Source organism: Drosophila simulans, unplaced genomic scaffold (assembly GCF_016746395.2).
Source record: "Drosophila simulans strain w501 unplaced genomic scaffold, Prin_Dsim_3.1 Segkk87_quiver_pilon, whole genome shotgun sequence".
NCBI classification, from domain to species: domain Eukaryota; kingdom Metazoa; phylum Arthropoda; class Insecta; order Diptera; family Drosophilidae; genus Drosophila; species Drosophila simulans.
Window position 1 is genome coordinate 1,316,320 of NW_025416883.1, and position 26,404 is coordinate 1,342,723.

At 42.0% G+C, this 26,404-nt stretch overlaps 1 protein-coding gene across 1 annotated transcript; it reads right to left on the reverse strand.

Moving 5' to 3' along the window:
• Positions 1 to 17,228: 17,228 nt before the first annotated feature.
• Positions 17,229 to 20,804, reverse strand: LOC123327449. Its single transcript, XM_044923870.1, has 2 exons — positions 20,085 to 20,804; positions 17,229 to 17,507 (listed from the first exon to the last, which is right to left on the reverse strand). Exons 1-2 carry the CDS (start codon positions 20,802 to 20,804, stop codon positions 17,229 to 17,231), a joined length of 999 nt encoding a protein of 332 aa, XP_044779805.1.
• Positions 20,805 to 26,404: the final 5,600 nt, after the last annotated feature.

Sequence of the window (26,404 nt, forward strand, 5' to 3'; positions counted from 1 at the left end):
CATGATGCTTTTTATTTGTAACCGAGTGGACAGTTGTGTTATATTCTATTGTTGCGAATAGAATACGGTCGGTCGCTTCGGTTATGTTTTGATCTATCTTGATGGACAGTGCGATTTCCGCTAGGGTGCTATAAAATCTCTCAACTTGGCCATTAGATGTGCTGTGCAACGGGGCGCATTTGAGACCTGTATACCATACCTATTTTCTAGGATGGTTCGTATGGTTTGTGAGTTGATAGACCTTTCATTGTCGCAGTAAACTGTTTTTATTTTGTGGAACAGATTTATTATTTGCAGTATCGGAGTTTTGATATCTACGATTGCTCTTGAATCGATTGGTTGGACTATAGCGAATTTTGAAAACTTGTTATAGCATATTGGACTAATCTACCCTAAAAATACAATAAATGATTGGGTATAACTTAGCGTCAATACATTGTGACACTTTGTCATAATAAATATAAATATACAAATATACAAAAAGACCACCAAAAAACTACGTAAGCACTCCAGCGCCCCAGTAATACGATCTAACCCTTATACATAAGCCGATCGCGGAGCGTGGGAATGCTGAGCATGCACTTTGCAGCTCAAGTGGTCAATGCCTTCTGCATACATATGTATATGTATAAATGTAAGTAAGAATATGTAGATATAAGCAATGTATGTGCGGGTTAGCTGAACCCAACTTCAGCACACTTTGATTATTCAAATAAAGAACGTCGAACAGAGCAGAAGCTAAGCTCTTCTTTTATTAAACATCAAAATAGCACCCTTTCAAATAGCACCTTTTATATGGCGACCGTGTCAGGACGATTGCAGGACGCACACGAAGTGTTTAAAGTATTGTGCTAATAATTACAGTCGACTGATCTTAGTTCGACTATAAATTAAATAAATTAATAAATTCAAATGACATTATAAAACATAATAATTGATGGCGGAAGAGCCACAATTCTCAAACGCACAGCCCACGACACAAAGGGACTTGCCAACGTTGGAAGAAGCTCTGCAGCAAAATCCTGCAGATGGACCACGCCCACTCACAATAGCTGAGTACCGGGCAAGGCAGGAAAGGAAGGAACCAAAGAAGCACAAACGCTCCGGAAAAATGGTAAAGCTACTTAGACAACGCCGACTGGTTAAGGAAATGACCCAGTTGGCCAGAGACGAGGCATCCCGACAACGCTACAAAGAGCGTCTTGAGGACATCGAAAGCAAGATTTCGCAAGGTGCGAAACAACGCAAACGGGCTGCATAAATAAATGCCAATGCCCCAATTTGCCTTAATTTTAATTTCTAAACCCAAGCCGATGCGGGAAACCGCTGCTTGAAAAACACTAATATCTGTTAGGCTTTTTACTAACAATGCGGTTGGACAATTTTTTTTTATATTGTAAACAAATATGTGAGCCAACCACATTTATTAACAACTAATATTTCCACGTCTCCGCTACTGATTATATATATATTCAGCTGCGAAAAATTTTTTTTTAATGACAGAATATAACAATTTTTATCTTCATTAAACGTAAACATTTTTTTTATTTTTGATTTTCTAGAAGAATAAATTAATATCATAATAATGAGAAAAAACTCATAAATAGAAAAAAACACGTTTCATTGAAAATAAACAAAAAAAAAAAAGGGATGGTTTAGCGATTCTAGTGAGGCAAAGGACAATACTGCCAACGTAGTTAATAACGTAAAAATTATAGATCCTACAGACGATATAAATGCGTTGTGGATCTTATTGCTGATTATTACAATAGTACTACTTCTACAATTTCTGCTTACAATTTATGTTAAGCATAACAAGATCATCAAAAGACGTTATATACGTCTTATATATATATACGTTTAGACCAGATTAAAAAAAAATAATACGGATTAGAAGAAAGCTTAATAAAAACCTTTTTTAACGACAAGAATGGAATGGAGCGAAATAGCGATACGAATAGACGAATTTCGCTTCAGGTTCGATAAGTCTTATAAATGTATCAATAGAGACGCAGTAATAAAATCCGAAACTTTGAAAAATCATATAGAGATATTAGTAGGTGTTTGGGAACGAGACACCCTGTATACGCGAACAAGTCACCCTTTATCTTTGTTTGCATTATCATTTGTCTGCAGCTTCAGCGGAGCTTATCAACGGAATCAATGTAAGCATCGCACCGCTGTAATTGTCCGCGAGCTTGCTCAGTACTTTTCCAAACTTCTATTTAAAAATTATTTGCGGTTCGTACGGCTCTCGGAAGAGCTGTATGCATTTAAATCGGAAGCCGATTGGGAGAACCCTGATGAGGATTTTGACGCATATGAGGACAAACATTATGCTACACACGCTATTCTCAGCAATACTTTGGAGGAGTTGAGACGGGATGTCACCTCAAACAGTATTGATGCCACAGTTCAAGCCGCAGACACATCCCAGAGAAGTCATGTCGATTTTCAGTTCGAGCGAATAAAACTTCCGACTTTTTCTGGAAATTATGAGGACTGGAAACATTTTTCGGACATGTTTATTGGATCGATTGCTTCCAATTCGAGCCTGACGGATTGCCAACGATTTCATTATTTAAAATCGTACCTTGCCGGAGACGCGCTTGCATTAGTTAAACATATTCCAGTTACTAATGACAACCATCGGGAAGCATGGGATCGGCTGGAACAGCGATATAACAAACAATCGCTAATTATTCGATCGTTAATCTGCCTTCGTCGGATCTGCCGCCGCACTTTGGTTCATGGCTCGTCGCAGCCAATTCAAAATGGCAACAACATTGACACAGCAAGTGTTGACAGCCGCGATCGACCAGCAGTCTCACATGCGGGATCTACAATTGGCCACAATCAACCGCTAGCTCGAGAAGGTCATCGCTTGGGAAGCGAGACTCCCGCGGAAAACAACTTTACGCATCATACTCTGGAGAATATTCCGGCGGCTGGTTTTCAGACTCTGTTGCCAACCATCCTTGCTGACGTCATCGACGCCTGGGGAAACACTACAACCTGCAGGCTGCTCCTGGACACTGGATCTACAATAACCTTGGCATCGGAATCATTTGTTCAGCGAATAGGCGTGCGTCGAACGCACGCACGGATTTCTATTCTCGGTCTCGCCGCCAACAGCGCGGGCGTTACCCGAGGACGCGCACATATCAAGCTGCGCTCTCGTCATTCGGGCCAATCTGTCGAATTGGTCTCGTTCATTCTCAACTCGCTGACGTCATCACTTCCTGCCCAAGTTATTGACACCTCATCCTCTACGTGGAGGCAAATCTGCGAGCTTCCTTTGGCAGACCCAACGTTCTGCACACCTGGAGCAATCGATGTCATTGTTGGATCGGATCAACTTTGGTCTCTATACACAGGAGATTGGAAACACTTTGGTAACGACTTTCCTATCGCACTCAATACTGTATTTGGTTGGATTCTTGCAGGCTCTTACTCTGCATTCGATGATCACCCTACTTCTGCGGTTACTCATCACGCGGACCTAGACACGATGGTTCGTGCATTCATGGAGATGGACAGCATTCAGCCTAACCAGGCTCTCCTGGACGCCAGCGATCCCACAGAGCGTCATTTTGCTGCCACACACAAGCGCTCGACGGACGGGGTGTACGTCGTCGAGTATCCCTTCAAGGAGAAGGCACCGCCTATTGATTCGACCTTGCCACAGGCCATCAATCGCTTCTTCTCGCTGGAACGCAAATTTCGTCGGTATTCTATTTGCCGCACCACGCTGTCATCAAACTGGACAGTCTGACTACCAAATGTCTTGTAGTTTTTGATGGATCAGGAAAGGACAGCTCTGGAGTATCGCTCAATGACAGACTACATATTGGTCCACCGATTCAACGCGATCTTCTTGGCGTTTGTCTACGCTTCCGGCAGCACCAATATGTTTTATGCGCAGATGTAGAAAAGATGTTTCGAGGCATTAAAATCTTTAAGCCACACACATCAATTTTCAGCGCATTGTTTGGCGCACGACTGAGAATGAACCTCTGCTTCATTTTCGCCTGCTGACGGTTACCTACGGATTGGCACCGTCACCATTTCTGGCTGTTCGAGTTCTAAAGCAACTTGCCGACGATCATGGCCATGAATACTCTGCAGCAGCTCACGCTCTTCTGCACGATGCCTATGTGGACGATATCCCTACAGGCGCCAACACATTCGAGGAGCTTATGATTCTCAAGGACGAGCTTATAGCCCTCTTGGATAAGGGAAAATTCAAGCTACGCATATGGAGTTCTAATAGTTGGCGTCTTCTGAAATCATTACCAGATGAAGATAGATGTTTTGAACCTATCCAGCTCCTCAACAAATCAGCTGCGGATTCACCTGTCAAAGTTCTTGGTATCCAATGGAACCCTGGGAAGGACGTTCTGTATCTCAACCTAAAGGGATGCGATGCGACCATTTCTCCGACGAAAAGAGAACTCTTGTCTCAGCTATCAAGAATTTATGATCCGCTTGGACTGGTAGCGCCGGTCACAGTTCTACTCAAGCTAATCTTCCAAGAAAGCTGGACAAGTGTCCTGCAGTGGGACGACCCCATTCCTGAAAGTCTACGTACGCGCTGGAGAGCCTTAGTAGAGGATTTGCCATCACTTACGCAATGCCAAGTACCACGGTATATTGCGTCACCATTTCGAGATGTTCAACTACACGGATTCGCCGACGCATCCTCGCACGCCTACGGTGCGGTAGTTTACGCTCGAGTTGCAATTGGATGCAGCTTTCAAGTAACTCTGGTTGCCGCCAAAACACGGGTGGCTACGATCAAGCCCGTATCAATTCCACGTTTGGAGCTAAACGCTGCGTTACTTCTATCTCGATTGCTTTCTATTGTCAAAACATCACTAACAAATAAAAGCTTCTGGAGTCCGTCCTGGCTGGCCACACCCACCTCTGAGTGGCCACCTTCTACAAGCAAGTTCAGCGTATCTTCAAGTTTCGATTTCAACACCGAAGAACGAGCCATAAAGCCCACGACTCTACATAATTTTCCTGATGAAAGTATACACGAGTTACTCATCCACAAATTCTCAACCTGGACGCGTCTTATAAGGGTATCTAGCTACTGTCATCGCTTTATTCACACTCTTCGATCCCATCATAGGAATTCGGCACCATTCCTTACGTCTGAAGAGTTGCTGAACGCACAGCGCCGACTTATTCGACATGTGCAACAAAAATCCTTTGCCAGAGAATATGCGCAGCTAGAGAATCGACGCCAGCTTAACGCGAAATCGCATCTTATCCGGTTTTCTCCGTTTCTGGATGATTATGGAGTAATGCGAGTCGGTGGGAGAATCGAGCAATCTACACTCAACTACAACGCCAAGCACCCGATTCTGATACCAAAAGATACACCACTAGCTGGACTGCTGGTTCGACATTTTCATGTCTCCTATCTGCACACTGGAGTTGATGCAACGTTCACCAATCTTCGTCAGAAGTACTGGATTCTGGGAGACCGCAATCTCGTCAGAAATGCAGTCTTCCAATGCAAATCCTGTTTTCTTCAACGAAAGGGCACAAGCAACCAGATCATGGGAGAGCTACCAATTCCTCGAGTTCAAGCTAGCCGCTGCTTTCAACACACAGGGCTGGACTACGCTGGACCGATCGCAATCAAGGAATCAAAGGGAAGAACTCCACGCATCGGAAAGGCATGGTTTTCTATTTTCGTGTGCCTCACTACAAAGGCACTTCACATCGAGGTTGTTAGTGAGCTAACTACACAGGCTTTCATCGCAGCCTTTCAACGATTCATTGCCCGCCGAGCGAAGCCTACTGACCTGTATTCGGACAATGGAACTACATTTCATGGAGGCAAGCAAACTTTGGATGACATGAGACGTCTGGCCATTCAACAAGCCAAAGATGAGGAACTAGCAGGATTCTTTGCCAATGAAGGGATTTCTTGGCACTTTATACCCCCGTCTGCTCCCCATTTTGGAGGGATGTGGGAAGCTGGAATTCGCTCAATTAAACTCCATACCATATCTACCGTCCTCTAAATGGATTCTTGGCCGCATCACCGCAGTGCACGCAGGAATCGACAACAAGGTCCGAGTCGTTACAGTGAAGACTGCTCACGGATTATACAAACGCCCAATTGCCAAAATGGCTGTACTGCCTCTCTGCTGAACAACCGTTCAGGAGGGCCGGTATGTTTGGGAACGAGACACCCTGTATACGCGAACAAGTCACCCTTTATCTTTGTTTACATTATCATTTGTCTGCAGCTTCAGCGGAGCTTATCAGCGGAATCAATGTAAGCATCGCACCGCTGTTATTGTCCGCGAGCTTGCCCAGTACTTTTCCAAACTTCTAACTCCTTTCTAACTGTAACTTGTTTACGTCTTATGCTAGTTTAATCGTATGGCGTGAGTACAGCCAAAGCTTAAGTGAGTCACATTTTTGATCTGCGAGAAAACGTACGCATCGGTGTCGAACTAATTAATATTAAGTGTCTGAAATTAACCAATAAATCAAACTAAACAGTAACACTGGCGGGTTTATTTATGAACAGTAGGAGAATATAATAATATAGTTACATTAGTAAATAAATATGCAAATAGGCTCACATCTGAACATAATAACAAATGTTTAAGGGTTATAAAATCCCTAAACGCAAGATTAAATAACATCAGAAAAAGAAGGCATATTCTGATAGATGTACCAGAAAGTCTAAGTCAATTGGTTGAATTCAACACAGACCAGTTCAAAGAACTAGACGAATCTGTTCAATCAAGCGGTGATGAGTCCGATTGGACATTTACACGCTAGAAGGAAGCGACCGAATTGAATTTAAATCTGAACCAATAACCATTTCTGAAATGGCACAGACATTGATAGAATTTATCAGGCTAGCCACATCTCTGATACCAGAGTTTGATGGTAAACCAGAAAATCTACAAAGTTTTTTGGATGCTCTAGGTCTACTAGATAGCTTAAAGAGCACACATGAAACGACAGCAATAAGCCTAATAAAAACTAAACTTAAAGGCCATGTAAGAAACCTTATAAGTAATGAGCAGACGATTGCTGCAATCATTACCCAACTGTCAAGTGCAGTAAAAGGAGAATCGGTAGAAGTGATATCTGCCAAGCTTCTGAATCTACAACAGAGAAATAAAACGGCTAACCAATACACCCAAAAGGTGGAGAAACTGACAAAGGCCCTTGAAGGTGCCTATATCAGTGAAGGTCTCAGCCAATCCATAGCAAATAAATACAGCACTACAACAGCTGTAAAAGCAATGACACAGAATTGCTCCATTGATAAGGTAAAACTTATCATGCAAGCAGGCACATTCACAAACATGAATGATGCCATCTCCAAATTTGTAAACAGTTGCACAGAGATAACAGGTCAAAGTAACACTGTACTCTATTATCGACGAGGTGCAAATAATTATAATAGAGGCGCCCGGGGATAACCGTGAAAGAATATATTATAATCGTGGAAGAAATAACTACCACAACAATTACAACCGAGGCAGCAATAACAACAATAATAATAACTATGATAACCGTGGAGGTAGACGAGGCCAAAACCAAGGGAGAGGCCGCGGAAACTACAACCATGGTAATAATAATAATAGCAGTGTGAGAATCGCGCAAAATACGTCGGAAAACTAACAGAACCCTTTAGGAAACAACCAATAAATGTAAAAGTTCATTCCATCAATTATAGTCTTAATATATTCGTAACCTTCTATAATCATTCAACTGAAAATAAACTAAAATTTCTCATAGATACTGGTGCAGATATCTCACTTTTGAAAGTAAATTCTGATAACTTCATAATTCAAAATGAAAAAATAATAAACATCGAAGGCATAGGCCAAGGTGTGATAAAGTCTCAAGGAACAACCTCAATAGAACTCCAATCAACAAAATATATTATTCCACATGAATTTCATTTGGTAAACCCAAATTTTGCAATACCATGTGATGGAATAATAGGCATTGATTTTATAAAGAAATTTAATTGTCAACTAGATTTCAAACCAAGTGAAGACTGGTTTATAATTAGACCCCAAAATTTAAATTATCCAATATATGTTCCGATAACATATAGCGCTGGCAACAATACAGTTCTTCTGCCAGCCAGATCACAATTATTCGGAAAATAGACATTAATGTTGTAAATGATTTCATATTTGTTCCTAATCAAGAAATACACAATGGGATTTATGTTGCAAATACAATAGCAGCATCCAAACATGTATACGTTCGACTTCTAAATACAACTAATTTCGACCAAGTGGTCAAAGTAAATAAAATACAATATGAAAATCTAAAAGATTATGACATTCATAATACCGACACTGGAAATAGAAGCGAACAAATACTTTCAAAACTAAAGAAAAATTTTCCAGACCAATTTAATAATTAATTAACAGAATTATGCACACTGTATAGTGATGTGTTCGGACTGGAAACCGAACCAATATCAACAAATAATTTTTATAAACAAACATTAAGACTTAAAGATGATGAACTCATTTATATAAAAAACTACAGAAGCCCGCATAGCCATATTGAGGAAATTCAAAAACAAGTAGGGAAATTAATAAGCGACAAAATCGTCGAACCGTCTGTATCTGAGTATAACAGCCCACTCTTGCTAGTTCCTAAAAAATCATTACCAAATTCACAAGAGCAGAAATAACGATTAGTAATTGATTATCGTCAAATAAACAAAAAACTACTTTCTGACAAATTTCCACTCCCTAGAATTGATGACATTTTAGATCAACTAGGTCGAGCTAAATACTTTTCATGCCTTGACTTGATGTCAGGTTTCCACCAAATAGAACTTGAGGAAAACTCTAGGAATATAACATCCTTTTCAACGAGCCATGGCTCATATCGCTTTACGCGATTACCATTTTGTCTTAAAATAGCACCAAATTCATTTCAGAGGATGATGACTTTATCATTCTCGGGATTAGAACCCTCTCAGGCATTCCTTTACATGGATGACTTAATGGTGATAGGATGTTCCGAAAAACACATGATTAAAAACTTAACTGACGTTTTTAATGTATGTAGGAAATATAACCTAAAGTTGCATCCAGAAAAATGTTCATTTTTCATGCACGAAGTGACATTCCTAGGTCACAAATGCACAGACAAAGGAGTATTGCCAGATGACAAGAAATATGACGTCATCAAAAATTATCCTGTCCCTCATGATGCGGACAGTGTAAGACGATTTGTAGCATTCTGCAACTATTATCGTCGATTTATAAGGAACTTCGCCGACTATTCACGGCACATAACTAGATTATGTAAAAAGAATGTCCCTTTTGAATGGTCAAGCGAATGCCAGAACGCATTCGAATACCTGAAAGAAAATCTTATGCACTATTACAATATCCTGATTTTCGCAAAGAATTTTGCATTATAACGGATGCCAGAAAACAAGCTTGCGGAGCGGTTCTAACTCAGAACCGTAACGGGATTCAGCTCCCAATAGCTTATGCATCACGTTCATTTACAAAAGGAGAAAGCAATAAGAGTACAACGGAACAAGAACTAGCGGCAATTCATTGGGCAATTACCCATTTTAGACCATACATTTATGGCAAACATTTCACCATTAAAACGGACCACAGATAAAATAACTTCACAGTAGAATACCTAAGGGGGAAAGATAATTTTGTAGCAGACGCACTCTCACGTATTAATATAAAGGAACTCAAAGACATGCAACATAAAGTCCTGAAAGTCACTACCAGGCAACAAAGTAGACAAGAAAACTGTACAGTAACAAATAAGGAACTATTGCCTAGGCAAAGTATCCAAAATGTATCTAAGCCCAACGTACACGAAGTCATAACAAATGATGAAGTACGAAAAGTAGTGACCTTGCGAATAACTGAATCTATTTGTTTACTAAAACGAGGAAATAAAGTTATTGCAAGAATTGATGTTGACGATTTATATACCAATGGAATTTTTGATTTAGGTCAGTTCTTCCAAAGGCTTGAAATGCAAGCCGGTATACTAAAAATCAGCCAACTCAAATTGGCACCGAGTGAAAAAATCTTTGAAACCATTTCAATAGATAATTTCAAAAATATGGGCAATATAAAATTGAAATCATTAAGAGTAGCGCTACTCCAGCCGGTGACCATTATAAAAACTGAAAAAGAGATACAATCGATACTGTCTACATATCATGACGATCCAATTCAAGGAGGTCATACAGGCATTACAAGAACGCTAGCGAAAATAAAAAGACACTATTATTGGAAAAATATGACGAAATATGACGATTGGATGAAATATGATATATGAAATATATGATTGGAAATATGATAAAAGAGTACATACGTAGATGTCATAAATGCCAAATATCAAAAACAACGACACATACAAAGACCCCAATGACTCACACAGAAACCCCAACAAATGCTTTTGATATAGTGATAGTGGACACAGTTGGTCCACTACCGAAATCAGAATATGGCAACGAATACATCGTCACACTAATATGTGATTTGACGAAGTATCTAGTAACCATACCTGTTGCGAATAAGAGCGCAAATACTGTCGCAAAAGCTATATTCGAAAATTTTATACTAAATTACGGTCCAATGAAGACGTTCATTTCGGACATGGGTACCGAGTATAAAAACAATGGAATTCAAGATATGTGTAATATATGAAAGATGTAAATATATGAAGATTGAAAATCTTACATCCACCGCATATCACCACCAGACTTTAGGGACAATCGAACGAAGTCATAGAACATTCAATGAATACATTCGTTCATACATCTCTGCAGATAAAACTGATTGGGACGTTTGGATACAATACTTTACATATTGTTTCAACACAACACCATCAGTCATGCATAATTACTGTCCATATGAACTAGTCTTTGGAAGATTACCAAGGCAGTTCGCAAATTTTAATAAAACAGATAGAATAGAACCACTGTATAATATAGAAGATTACTCAAAGGAAATAAAATTTAGATTAGAAATAGCATATAAAAGAGGTAGACTTATGTTAGAAAAAGCTAAGTCTTATAGAAAACAACTTTATGATAAGAAAACTTCAGATTTTCAATTAAAAATAGGAGATAAAGTTATACTAAGGAACGAATCGGGTCATAAGTTAGATCCAGTATATCTAGGCCCTTATACTGTAGAAACCATAGAAGACAGAGATAACATAGTAATTAGAGATACAAAAGAAGCAAAAAGTACATAAGGATAGACTAAAAATATATAATCAATGAAACGTTTCATTTCACTTAAGAAAAGGTCTGATCAACCTCAAAACAAAAAAAAAAAAAAAACCACAAAAAAAATTTAATTATTTTTCCTTCTAAGAAAGTTAAACATAAATCCAAAAATATCGTAATTCAACATACATTTTTTGTATTATTCTGTCATTATACAAAAATGCTTTGAGACAAAACATTGCTAATAATTAATAAGAAAAATCAATATCAAAAATTGTTCCTTTCTAAACACAATATTAATATTGAGAACTCAATGACTACATATATTACGTCATTTCTTTAAAAAGGGAGGTGTAGCATATTGGACTAATCTACCCTAAAAATACAATAAATGATTGGGTATAACTTAGCGTCAATACATTGTGACACTTTGTCATAATAAATATAAATATACAAAAAGACCACCAAAAAACTACGTAAGCACTCCAGCGCCCCAGTAATACGATCTAACGCTTATACATAAGCCGATCGCGGATCGGCTTCTGCATACATATGTATATGTATAAATGTAAGTAAGAATACATAGATATAAGCAATGTATGTGCGGGTTAGCTGAACCCAACTTCAGCACACTTTGATTATTCAAATAAAGAACCTCGAACAGAGCAGAAGCTAACATCAAAATAGCACCCTTTAAAATAGCACCTTTCATATTATCAATACAAAGAAAAAAAAAGTTTGAAAATGCTTTTGATCAGTTGAAAATATCTATGTAGATAATTTCCCCATTATAACCGGGAATTGGTGTTTCCGCTATGGTTTGTTGCACTGGGTGACGATTGTATTTTTTTCTTTGGAACACGTTCTGCAATTCGCTGTGATTTCTGCCGCTAGCTGGCCCATTTTGGGAAAAAAGTAGTCACGAAGGACCTGTTTTACTTTTTCCTGTCCTGCTCTATGGGCTCTATTGTGTTCCGTTATCATAATTTCCCTTCGTTCGGTACTGTTTGTTATATCAATGACCAAGCTCTTACAATGTCTAAGTGTCGTCGAGGGAAAGGCGACGATTAAATCGTGCTCAATGAAGGCGAGTATAGGTAGCTCGCAGTGGATTGCATTGACGAAATTTTTACTAAATCTTTTAATGAGCGAAGCAATGTTGTGCGGTCTGTAAATCGCACAATATTTTTTTTCCATGTTTTGCTTATTTATTGAATCTCCCCTTTTACTTAAGAGACTAACAATAAGTTTTTAAATCTTATTCTAAACTAACTAAATATAATTTTATGAAATGATTCGTGCTGTGTGGCCTAACAAATTTAACGCTGCGCTGGTTGGTCGTTCCGGTGCAGTTGGCTTCGGCTGCATACTCGAATAAGTTTTCTTGCAAGAGGATTTGGATATGAGGCTAGTTTTTCATTGTATTTTTCTTTCTTCTCTGCTATTGTCTCAATGACAAGTTTCATTTGTAAGTCTCTGTGTATATTCTCGTTCCGAAGATACCATGGAGCTCCAGTTGTGATTCTCAGAATCCTAGACTGCGCTCGCTGTACTATGTCGATGTTGCTTCTCGATGCGTTGCTCCACAGCTCGGAGCCATAGGTCCATATGGGTTTTAAAACGGAGTTATATAAGAGGACCTTGTACTCCAAGCTTAGGTGAGAGCGAACGTTTATAAGCCAGTGTATATGCCTTGCTTTTAGTCTGAGGTGCGTCGTCTTGACCTCTATGTGTTTCCGCCAGGTGAGCCGCTTGTCCAGATGAATGTTACGTTATCGGCTTGTGGGATGCGCGTGTGGTTCATTACCAAGGGCGGGCAGGTTTGTTTGTTTAGGGTAAATGTTACCTGTTTGCACTTTTCTTCGTTTACTCGTATGCGCCAATTTGCAAGCCATTGCACAAGTTAGATGGCGTGCTAGTTACATCGTAGCTTTTACTGATCATCTGGATCGACTTAGTATTGCAGTGTTATCAGCGAATGTGGATATCGTTAGCTGGTAGTTTGTTTGGATGTCCGCCGTGTATAGGCTGTATAGAATTGGGCCCAGAACACTTCCTTGAGGCACTCCGGTTTCTATATTACAATCGCTTGAAGTGCTTGAACTGCATCTAACAGCGAACACTCTTTTATATAGGTAAGACTTTAGAAGCTTATGTATGTTTTGAGGAGCAGTTTGATTATTTTAAAGTTCATCCAGCCATATTCTATCGAATGCTTGTGCAACGACTAAGAAGAGAGCTGTGCAGTATTCACGATGTTCAAAGGCAGTGCGAATTTCTGTTGTGATGCGGTGAACCTTTTCAATGGCTCCATGTTTTGCACGAAAACCAAATTGGTGCGATGGGAGTGTTTTGTGTGTTTTGAGGTGGGGACTGATGCGTAGCAGCAGCACTTTTTCAAATAACTTGGATAGACCAGTAAGTAAGCTTATTGACCTGTATGATGATGGCTGTGTTTTGTCTTTCCCGGGCTTAGGGATCATAATTATAATTGACTTCTTCCACTTTTGAGGGAAGTATCCAATTTTAGTAATTGCGTTTAAGAGCAAGCAGATTCGTAGAACTGCACACATTGGGAGCTCAATGATCATTTTCGGAGTCGTAGCCAGGCGATTTTTCAGTCTTCTGTTGCCCTTTAATGACTTTCGTTATCTCGCTTGGCCGAAATTCAGATGCTGTCAGATGCAGTTAAAGGCGGGAGAATAATTGAGTTAGTGGTTGGATTTGGTTGAAATACTTTTTTAAGATGATCAGCGAAGACTCTTGCTCTGTCCGTGTCACTGCGAGACCAGTTTCCGGTAGAGTTACGCAGAGGTACAACCAATTCTGTTGGTGCCTGTATGTTCCTGTGGTCTTTCCACAACGAGTTCTTTGTGCCTGTGGGGGTAAGATTATCGATGTACCTTAGTTGTGCGTCCGCTTCTTCTTTCTTGAGCGCTTTTGTAAGTCTGCGAGAAGCTGCTTTTAATTTACTCTTTGCGTTGGTGATCTGTGCTCCTGCCACTCCCTTCGATGTTGTCGTTTTCAAGCACAAGCAGTTCAATATCTCTACTTGTCTTGTTAAACTTTATACTGCATACATGGTTGTCTTGTGGAGTTGACGCTTTTGCTGCTGCGACAAGTATTGATTCTATATCACCAGCAAACTGATCAATGTCTTGCTCGGTTTCCAGGGGGCTAGAAAAGCCGGTATGAGAACAAACATATTTTTTGTACCTCGCCCAGTCGGTCCTATTGCTTGTAAGCCTAAACGGTCGCTCGATGTGTTGTAGCTGGTACAAAAGATGAAAGAGCACCGGACAGTGATCAGATGAGAGTTCTGGAAGTGCCTCAGCGGTAATCATTGATTGGGATATCCTTTTTGTGATGGCAAAGTCAATCAAATCTTGAAGCTTCTGCTGGCCAGTATGTAGGCGCTCCCGGGGAAACATAGTTAAGTTTGTGTTGCGGTTTGATGATTGCGTTGTTCAGCTGTTTTCCTTTAGGGTTCGCTATCTGAGATCCCCCGTACATATGCTTGGCATTCCAATCACCAGCTGCAAGAAACCTTTCACCAAACGAGTCAAAAAGTGTTGTGAAATTTTCCTCAGAGATTGTGAAGCGAGGTGGGCAATAGACAGCAGCCAGAGTGAGAGCACCGTTGTGGCATGGGAGGTTTATAGAGGTACATTGTAAGCAGTCTTCTTGCCAATTACCAAGAAAGTGGTGCCTAATTCGCATTCGTATTAGTATCCCAGTGCCTCCATGGGTCTTGCCATCCGTGTGATTCGTAAAGTATTTGGAAGTTGTAATTTTCGGTAAGGTGAGTTTCTAAGAGTAGCATAACGTCAATGTTTCTGTCTGCTAAGAACTGAGCAAGTTCTAGCTTGTGCCGCGAAACGCCATTAGCGTTCCAGGTAGCTATTGTTTTAGAAGAAACGAGCATTTGTTAATGATGTTTTGGTTCCTCATAAGCTCTTGCATAGTTTCATGCATGAAAGTCATGAAGTCTTTCATGCTTTGCTGCATAGAGAGCATTATCGCTTCAACGCCAATAGGCTGCTGTTGCATGTTCTGTGTGTTTATTTGGTGAATTTTACGCTGGACGCTGGAGGTGACTGCTGTCGGTTCTTGGATCGCTGATTTTAGTACACTTGCAAAGGACGAATTTGGCATTGTTCGGTGGCTGGCAGTTGAAGGGATGCTAGTTGTAGTCGGTTCCATTACTTTGTGAATTGTTGTTGTGATACGATCTCGAGCTGAATCCACTCGTTTGTTAAGGCGACTCTTGAGTTCCTAGTAAACAATGCATCCTCGACAGTTGGCTGTGTGTTTTTCGCCACAGTTGCTGCATAACTTAATTGAACTGTCGTTTTTATTCTTAGGACAGTTTACAGTACTGTGGGCATCGCTGCAAACGACGCAGATGAATTTTAGGGTGCAGTACGCTTTGGTGTGTCTATATTCTTGGCAGTTGGTGCACTGCACAGGTTGCCTGCGCTTGTGTGGGTGTTCGCAGTTGCTAAAGGTTCAGTTGCAGTAGATATCATGATTTCTGTACTGGTTGCTAAAGGACTTGACACCGTTTGGAATGGGAAGAGCTGTAGAGATACGCTCTCAGTGCGTTCGGGTTCATTTCCTGCAGTCATAAGCATTGGTGAGCAAGACCGCGATCGTTTGCATTCTGCAGGTGCTAGGTCATTGACCGGATGGATGACTTGGCACTTACGGGAGTCAGACACGACGGTGAAGTATGCATTGTTCCGGTGCAAAGAGAGTCGGCGCTCGTCTTGCTCTTTTTGCTGCTGAGCGCGCAATTCGCGTTGGCTCATTTTATAACGATCGATTTGTTCGATGTCTATTTGTTTTTTATTATTCCACACACAGAAAATTTTATAGTATAGGAAATTAACATTGCCAATAGCGTCTCTTTCGCTTTCGATTTGCTTATATATTTTATGTTATTAACTATTTACTTCACTAAATCAAGTGATTTTATACGGAGGTCGATGAAAACACGTCTGTTCACTCTGGAGGTTCACGCTACCATGTTGATTGACTTTACAGACGGGAAATCCGCCTGTTCGATCACTATTTGGTTCCTGAAACAGTTTACAGGTTTTTCTGTTTTTCCTCGCTGTGGATAGTAGCGCTGTCGGAGTGTGCATCATTATCTAAAGCGTTTACGTTTTGCCGCGACAAGGCGTCGGCTACTTGGTTTTCGTTCCCCGGCTTGTAGAACACTTGTGCCTTATATTCATCAACAAACGCTTTCCACCTTTTGAGCCTGGGATTCGAATTTGTATCCGACATTGAACCGGTCAGTGGTTGATGGTCGCTGAAGATGTTTAACTTCTTTACGCCATAAAGTTTCTGAGATTTTGAAGTGCCCATACTATTGTTAGTAGTTCTCGTTCATTTGTTGCCATTGAATACTCGGTTCCGCGTAACGTTCGAGAAATCATGGTGATCGGACGACCTTTCTGTGAAAGAACAGCCCCTAGGCCGCTTCCAGAGACGTCAGTGGTCAAATCAAATGGCTGAGTGAAATCTGGGTATGCCATCATGACATCCTAAGACTCCAGGGTGTTTCTTAGTTTTTCGAATGATTTCTGCTGCTCGTTGGTCAGTTCCAGTTTGACTTCCTTTGTGTGCTTTGCACCAACTTGTAATAACTGGCCAATCCCAGAAATGACCTAAGACTGAACAATGTGGTTGGAGGTTCAAATTCTTTTATAGTCTTAACCTTTTTAGGTGACGTTTTAATTCGCCCTCGGGACACTATGAATCCCAAATATTCTTCGTTCTCTTTAAAGAACTTAGATTTTTCTACAGACACTCTCATACCTGCATCGCACAAAGTTTTCAGAACCGTGTTTATATCGTTGACATTTTTGACTCTCCATTTTTAGGGAGAAAATAATTACGTCATCGACGTAGACATAGCAAGTTTTACCGATGTGTTTTCTCAGAACATCATCTATGGCCCGTTGGAAAATACTAGGGGAATTTCTTAAATCAAAGGGAAGTCTGTAGAATTTCTACTTTCCGTTGTTGATCGAAAAAGCTGTCGTTTCTCGATCGCGCCCCGCTCAATTTGATGGAAGCCCGACTTCAGATCAAGAGTCGTGAAGTACTGGGCTTTTCCAATGTTCAACAGTTTGGTCGATATGGATGGTACTTGTACTTCAATTGCTTTCTGATTCAGTTTCCTGAAGTCAATAACGAGACGTTTCTTCCTATGATCTTCTTCGTCAAAACCCTTCTTATCAACAACCCAACGTTCGTTCCCCTAAAAAAATACATGATTCGGAATCAGGCGTGTTATCAGCCTCGATTTCCGCTGGTCATTTGACTGCTCTTGAGTCGTATGGTTCAACCGTTGACGACTTCGAGCTGTATGCTCGCCCCTGAACTTAGAACGTGATGTGGGATCGACGTCCGTCCATTGGTTCAGGACCTAAGTTTTGCGTATAGCCTTTTCGAGGATTATTTGATTCATTGTTCTGATGCGTTTGGCCTTTGTATACCTGTTTTTTTGAAAATTGAGAGCCATTAGCTTGATAACTAGTGCCCGGTGCATTATTGTTTTGGTTTCTCTGGAAAGCACCCTGGGAGTTGATGTGGTTATTACCTTGTGGGGTCTTATGAAAACGGTTACCCTGCGACGGTTTTCTGAATGGTAAGATTTTTCTTCTTTATTTTTATTAAAGCTTGCAATGAACCAGGCTCGTTCATTGCAAGACTCTGCCCGTTGAGCCATGGCCAATGCTGACGGCAAATCTTTGGGCGCAGCTGAGAGAACTACGTGTCGGACTGATTTTTTTAACCCGGTCACAAAAGCGTTCAAGGCGTCCTGCCGTGATCTGTTATTTAAGATAGCGGCAGTATTTGTGTCATAAGACAACAAAGTCTTACTTATAATAAGAGTTAGCTTTCTCTCAATCTCAATATAAAAAGTCATTAGAGGAAGTTCTCCCTGACGCCTAGTAACCATTTGCTGCTGCGATACCTCAATTGGAGTTTGTTCTGCATATGCGCAGTCCATTTTAGCTATTATAGCATCGAAATTTAGTACTGTATTATGTGGCGTAAGTATTACTTCCGCGGGGCCTATTACCTTGTTACGTATGATTCCTACGGCCTGGTAGGTTCTAGAGCTACCCAAATATGGTTTGTAGATTTCGTAGGCGTTAACTGCTGCGGTTCGCCATGTAACATACTCATCTTGTTTTCCGTCAAAACTTGGTATGGACTTTACCAAGTCTAGTGGTTCATTACAAGGGATAGCTACGCAGCTATATATATAATGTGGTATTTGCTCGTATACCACTAAGGGTCCATCCTCATTTATTCCTGCCTATTCTCAATCTCTTTAAGCTTGTCTGAGAATATTTTTTGTTGATGCGCCAGTTTACGGTGCGCCATTTACGGCCGTTTCCAAGAGTCTAATTACATCTTTATTACTAATGGTACCTGAGGTTTTCGCTTGTTCTTGTGTCTGTGTTGTCTCTTGTTGAAGGTCCTGATGTTGATTTTGAAACTCTTGATCGTTAACCATTTTTACTTTGTCTGTAAAGCCGTCTATTAAGTTTTTTAATTCTATTATCTTATCTATATCTTATCTTACCCCCCTTATTTCTTATGTCTTTATAGCTCTGTATTAATTCCTTGTCACTGTCGTTGTTTTCGTTACTATTTCTATACATCGGACAATGATACGTTTGTGATTTTTTTTTATAATTTGTATGACAAAGAATTACTTTTTAGGAAAGACTTTAATTTTTCTTCTTTATTTTTTTTAAACAATTTGTATATGAAAATCGCTATACTTGAACTTTTAGTTGTAATCACTTTTTTTTATATGTTTTATTTCGCTGATTACTGATAACTGTTGATATGCAGCGGTTTTCACTTTTGTTTGTGCAGCGTTGTTTTGTTTTTGTGTTGCTGTTCACTGTTGTAGCGCACCGCGCGAGTCCGAAGTGTTTTCAAAGAAACCCCGATTACGAGACCTTGATTTCTAGATCTTTTTGTTTAGCTATTGAGCTTTTTCAATAGCTGTTGCGAATAATAAAAAACCGAAGAAAGTTTGTTTATATTACGACACTGTTTATTTTGCGAATTGTTTAAGGCAGCTAGGGCCGACAAAGAGCTATATCGAATGTACAAGTTTAGTCTTTTCCGAAACACGAAGAATTGGCAATTGGCGGGACAGACAGCCGAAATGCAGCGCCCAAGCTTTACGTAGGTAGATACAAACGGAAGAAGGAATGAGCGCCGTACAGATAAATGCGTGCGAGAACAGCTGTTTGTACTATGGGCATCGCAACTGCTACCACTGACTAATTTGGCTTACAATATTAAAGAATATGAGATTAGTCTACTGCACAGTTTTGGCGGCAGCATGACCCAACATCCTCCCCCCGCTGGAAGCTTGGCTTCCAACAGAGTCCTCAAGGGGAAGCAGACACAGCTTGTTCACTGCCCGCCTTATTACTCCAGACGCGGTCCTCAATTCTGCAACTCGAGCGACGGCGTCTCTGCCAGGAATCAACTGCATGACTCTCGCCAAAGGCCATCTCATTGGGGGTAGATTCTCGTCCTTAACAAGAACGACGTTGTCCACGGCTACGCCAGGCTTTGGGGTGCGCCACTTGGAACGCTGCTGGAGCAACGCCAAGTACTCTTCCTTCCATCGCGACCAAAATATTTGCTGAAGAAAGGAGATGCGCTGCCAAGAGTCAAGCCGATTATAGTTTAGGCCCGTTATATCTGGCTCGTCAAACGACGAAGGCGGACCACCATTGAGAAAATGCGCCGGAGTGAGGACATCCAGATCGGCAGGGTTCTCTGAAATGGGAACCACAGCGCGGTAGAAATGATGCTTGGCCGTTTTTACCGCTGCTTCCCAAAGTCCACCGAAATGGGGCGACCGTGGAGGGATGAACCGCCAGTCAATATGCTTCGGCTTCCGCCGGGTGCATATGAACCTCTTGAGTCCGCACAGAAACGCAACTGTCGAGAGATCCTTGATCAGCTCCAGGTGCACTGCCTTGGTTGCAAAGCATTTAAATACGCCGTAGCATTTAACCGCGGGCTTGTTGTGACTATCCGACTTGTGAAAGAAGGGTCCACAGAAGTCTATACCAGCAACCTCAAAAGCGTGAGATCCTTCCAAGCCCTCCTTGGAAGGGTCCGCCATTATGTGCTCTGTCAGCCGCGGCTTAATCCGAAAACATCTGATGCACCTGTTCACGGCCTTGGTAACCGTCTTCCTCCCCCCAATAGGCCAATATTGGGATCGAATTGCACCCAGAAGAGCTTGAGGTCCGGCATGAAGATTGCTTTCATGGTAATGCGAGATAAGTGCCAGAGTCACCGGATGGGACCTTGGAAGGATTTTCGGGTGGCGGCCATCAAAGTCCAATGACGAATTCCGGAGGCGACCGCCTACTCTAAGAAGTCCAAATTGATCAAGAAACGGCGAGAGCGAGGATATGGGACTAGACGAGGAAACTCTTCCCAGCGTTTTTAGGGACTGCAGGTCCTCCCATAAATGCGCGCGCTGCACCAACCGCAGCATCATATGAGTACCCTCTTGAATGTGTGCGATGGTGAGCCCAGGATGAAGAATTCCATTACAAAATTTGTAAATGTATGCAAACACTCGTTGCAGTGAGGGGTAAGAATTTGCAAATACATCCACGTACGGCGACTTTACGATGAACACACTTCGACGAAGCTCAAGCACCGGTTTGTCAGGACAAACAGCTGTTGGCCAATCTCTTTCAGGCTCCGTAAGATAGGCGGGTCCATGCGCCCAGAGTGACGATTCGCTAAGCTCAGACGGCAGGGATCCTCTGGATAAGATGTCAGCCGGATTTTACGCTGTTGGAACATAACGCCAAGCCGTGACATCTGTCAGCTCCTGAATGGCAGCAACCCTATTTGCCACAAATATGTTGAACCTTGCGCGCTCATCTCGGATCCATGCCACCGTCGAGTCGCACCAACAATAGTAGCGTCCTTTAAATACTTTCAAGCCAACTATTTCCCTCATGATTTTAGCCAGAAGATCCGCACCACAAAGCTCCAGCTTTGGTACTGTTATGGTCTTCAACGGAGCTATGCGCGACTTCGAACAAAGCAAATGGCTAAAACTTTGATTCCCTTTAGAAACCACATAAACGCAGGCTCCATAGGCATCAATGCTTGCATTACAAAACCCATGCACCTCAAGACCAGACTCTGCGCTAAACACGAATTATTTCAAAACTGCGACATATATCAAGCCATTTCGTGTTATGAGTTTCCTGGAGGCTTTCATCCCAGGTCAGCTTTTCCTTGCAGAGCTGCTGCAAAAAGATTTTACACCTTGTGATTACCGGACCAGGCCGAGAGGATCGTAAAATTTTGCAATCGCAGATAAACAGAGCGCCTGCAGGGTCTCAGTGGCGGCTGAAAGGCAGAGAACGAAAACAATAGCTGGTCGGAGGCGGGATCCCAAGCGAGACCTAAAGTTTTGGTGAAATCGCTACCATCTTCAAACTTCATGAATGACTCCTTGTCCTCGGCGGGCACACCCTCCAGCACAAGCGGAATGTTAGAGCACCATTTCCTTAGCTTGAGCTTGCCCTTCGCAAGAATGCCAGCCGTCTGTTGCATTATGCTGATAGCATCCTTTACCGTGCCTGAGCCGGAGATAAGATCATCCACGTAGAAATCACGCCGAAGGATTTCTGATCCAATGGGAAACGATGCCTGCTCATCGATTGACAACTGCTGCATAGCCCTTACGGACAAGAAGGAGGCTGGTTTGGTGCCGTAGGTAACTGTGTCGAGTTTGTATACTTGAAGGTCAACGATCGGGGAGTCCCTCCATACAATGCACTGCAAATAGCTATCTTTTTGCGAGACCCTCACACATCGGTACATTTTACATATGTCTCCTGTATACTGGGTGTGAGCGAAATCGAATTAGGATGTGAAATAGCTTGGGCTGGATGACCGGGCCAGCCATTAACACATCGTTAAGCGAGTAACCAGTGGAAGTGGCAGCTGATCCGTCAAAGACAAGGCGAAGCTTGGTGGTAGTGCTATCATTCTTCATGACGCAGTGATGTGGCAAAAAATATCGGTACGAGCTGACCTCGGAGGCAGGCACAGGCGACATATGTCCCAGATCATGATATTCCTTCATGAACGCCGCATATTAAACCCTCAAGCCAGGGTGCTTTGTAAGCTTCTTTTCCAGCGACAAGAATCTCTACAAAGCCTGAGGATAGGAATCTCCTAAAGAGTCCAAATGGAGTTTTAGCGGCAACCGTACCGAGTAATCACCAGCTGGCAGTCGGGTGTAATTTTTAACAAAGTGGGCCTCGCAGTCTAGCTCCTCCTTAGTGGCTTGAACTATTGGGCCGGGACAATTTTCTACCTCCCAAAAGCGCTGCAGAAGTGAATCAAGTTCAACATTAATGCTGTTTTCCTTTCTGGCTGAAGAAGGAACGCGTGAAGCTATGAAGGCGCTACCGCAAGGGCGCGCGAGTTAAGTCAGTGCACTCGAGGTTGGATGCGGTGATCCAGTTGCCGTCTACCCGGTTGAGTGTCCGACGATTTGTTTAGAGGCGTGGGGGTTTAGGGGGTGGGGTGGAAACTCCTCCCTCCCCAGTTCGATGTGACGGCCATAGCGAAGGTAGGGATGGCGCGTAGATTGGTACGTGATGATCCTCGTGGATGTGGACGATGTGTTTCGTTCGTCGGTGCAGCCATAAGATGACTGCTAGGGACGCTACCAATCCGAGCAGAGTGTAGAGTGTCCAGGTGTGCTGTATGGTATTGTGATGGACGGCCAGGATTTTATCCATTGCTTGGGTGGCTTCGAGGTGCAGTTTTTCTAGGCTTAGTACCGTAATAGTGGCATTCCTAGTTACTTCTCGCATGGGGGAAAGAGCTAAATCCGTCTGTTCAGGGAACGTGTCAACCGTGCCGTCGTAATCGATACCGTTAATCTGTATTGTTTCGTTAATGTATCTGATGATGGCTGACCCCATTATTGAGAGCTCAGAGCCGTTTGTTAGGGATACCTTCAGTTTGTTCACGTTGACCGCGAAGATGTAACCTCTCTCTGCCTCGAACACGTCGGTGATGAGGCCGGTTTCCCGTACATTGCAGGAACTGTTTTCTCCGTTCAAAAGGCGTTCCAGGCATGCGTTATTCTGCGGTGTATCAATGTAAAAGTCCTCGTCGCACAAGAATGTATTATCCAGTTTGGGGCATTTACGGGTCATATGATATTTCTTATTATTAATATTATAAGCTAGGTAATTTGGGGTTATTACAAAATATGTGTTATTTATTGGTAATGGAACTAGTCTGGCGAGGGTATAAAAAGGTTGTTTAAAAATTGGGACTTTGATATTAAAAATAATTTTTTGTTCGTAGCTTAGCGTATTCATTTGTAGGAAATTATATATATTTTGTTCATTTTTGACTGTGATATTTTGTTTCTCCAGTATTGTATTTATTTTATCTATTTCTTGTACATTTAGGATGAACTTGGGAATTATATTTATTTTCGCCAATAGCATACTTTCTGTTAAGTCATTTAAGTGGTTAATGAATAATTCTATGTTATAATTAATCCTATTTAAATATTGTATTTCTTCCAGAAGGGTATCTTGTAAGTTTAAGTGTTTGCAGATTTTGTTTAGTGAGGTATCAAAGAATTTGCTTATCAAAATTTGCTCATTATTTATATGGTCCGTGATATTTTCAAACCGGATAAGTATTTCGTTGTTAAACATTACTTGTTTTTGGAGATTGTCAAATGACTTCGGAATTTTTCTTTATATTGTCAAGTTCTTCATGTATTTCTTTATCGTCGTTGGCATCCATATTGCCGGTAACAACCTTTACTAGACTACCCAATCCGTTAACCAAACCACGTTTGTTTCTATATGATGGCGTAAGGGCTTTGAGCTTTACTTGGGCTTGGGTTAATTTGGCTTTTAAAATTGTGACGGAGTCCGTCAAAGTGGAGTCGGGATTAAATTTATTAATGGTCAGATGAAATTGTTCCATACATCTGCTGTAGTCTTGTAAGTTTATTACATGACTCATTATTTTGTACCTCTCAATTAGTAAGGCTTTCCCCAGTTCTATCCTGGCTATAGGGGTGATATCATTTAAATAATGGACATGGATAGCCTGAGTTGGCACCAAGAGTGAACCTGAAATGGTAAGTTAAGAGGTAGTGGGGTCAATTATTATCGTTGTTGCTTTTGTCCTTTTTCAAAACTGTTTTTCAAATTTTTGATTTGTGTAGTTTTTGATTCCTAGTAGTTATCAATGTACGAGCTTTGTCGTGTTTGACTTTGTGAATCGAAAACCTGGGTGTAATCTTATTACGTCTGTTTTCCTTCCTAAGGACTAAAGTGTCTGGTTGTAGGTCTACAGGGTCTGTTCGGGTTTCATTTAATTTTAGGGTTCTCCTAACTACGTCATTTAAAAGTTTGTCCGTAATGACGGGGTACAACTTCTCGCGAAATTCATTTAATTTCGTTAAGTAGTCGTGTTCATTATTGAACTGGATTGCTTGGTTGAATATATGAGTACGTCCGGTAAATAGTTCAAAGGGGGTATGTTTAGTCGCAGAATGAATAGCGTTATTATATGTGATTAAGGTTTCGGACATTATTTCGTCATGTTCGCTACTGAGTTTCTGTTGTTTTCTGGCGTCAAGTATTATTCTGTAAATCTCAGTTAGTGTCGAGTGAAGCCGTTCAACGGGAGAGTTACTAGAGGATTGTTGAAAGGACGTAACGTGCAGGTCAATGTTAAATTGAGTACAGAACTTATTGAACATATCACTAGCGAATTCTGCTCCCTGATCATAGATCAGCTTTTTGGGAATACCAAATTGAGAAATGAAATGTTTTAAGGCTTTAACTACGCTAATACAATTCCTATTAGCTATAGGGTATGTTGGGGTGTTGGGGGGTGCTGGTCCTGGAAAATTCCTAGTTTGCTGAAAAAAAGACCACTCGAAAAAACACTCGAAGACTTGTAGAATTAGAGCGGGCGCAACCGGGCGTATGTTTTATTGATCGTGGTTAGTTTTACACTAAAGCTTATTCTAATGCGTTGGGTTCTCCCAAGCGCAGCGGAGACTCCTCGGAGACTCTGTGGTGAAGAGCGGGAGAGCGTAAGAGGGAGTGGAGAACGTAAGAGGGAGCGGAGAGCGGGTGACAATCCAAACCCCGTAACATGAACATTCCGCCCCCCTTGCAATCACTGGGGTTGCAACATAGCCATCCTACGGCAAGCTGCAGGCACCGGACACGATCCACCCAAACACGGTCTTTTGAGCGACCGGCATTCCCTCGTCGAAGGTCAGGAATCCGGATTGGATAACCTTAGGATAAATGTCTGCTCCTAAGACCATGGATACGGTAGCAGGCCGATGGAACCCGTCATCAGCCAGCATGATGTCCCGGTACTTGGACACTACGGTGTCGCTTAACGCCCGGACAGGTGTACGGATCCGCACCCTGGGCTCGATCTTGAGCACGACCTCGAGCTTCGTGTTCGCGTCGATCCTGGAGCGAATCGTCGTCGTGCAGACCTTCTCGTCGCCAACATTGGTCATCGAAAGCTTAAAGGCTGACGCCAACGAAGCGTCGATGCAGCTCATGGGGCTGCACGGATCGATAAGTGCTGCGGTCTCGAACTCCTACGCTGAGTTGGCGGATTGTGCCGGCGGGAACGTTGGGACGAGGCCGAAGCTGCTTGTCGGGTTGGCACTGGTTGGCGACGCGAGCGCGCTCGCGACCGCGACAACGAGCTAACCTGCTAGTGCATGTGGAGCAGCGTGTGGTGGGATCGGTCGCACTTCTTGCAACGATCACCGCTTCGGCAGTCTCCCGTGGAATGCTCGTGAGCGAGGCAATTGGCGCAGTATTTGTTAATAAGGACTGCTCGCAAACGCTTTTCAGCGCTGAGCTTTAGGAACCTCGCGCACTTCCGAAGAGGATGGATACCGCGGCAGACTCGGCATCGGTAGGATTGAATACCTCGGGTACGTCTGCTCTCCACGGCACGAGCACTGCGTGCGTTTTGTTGACGAGGAGCCATGCTGCGCGTAGTCGAATGTCGAAAGGAGATCGAAAACGAAATGAAAAATAACGG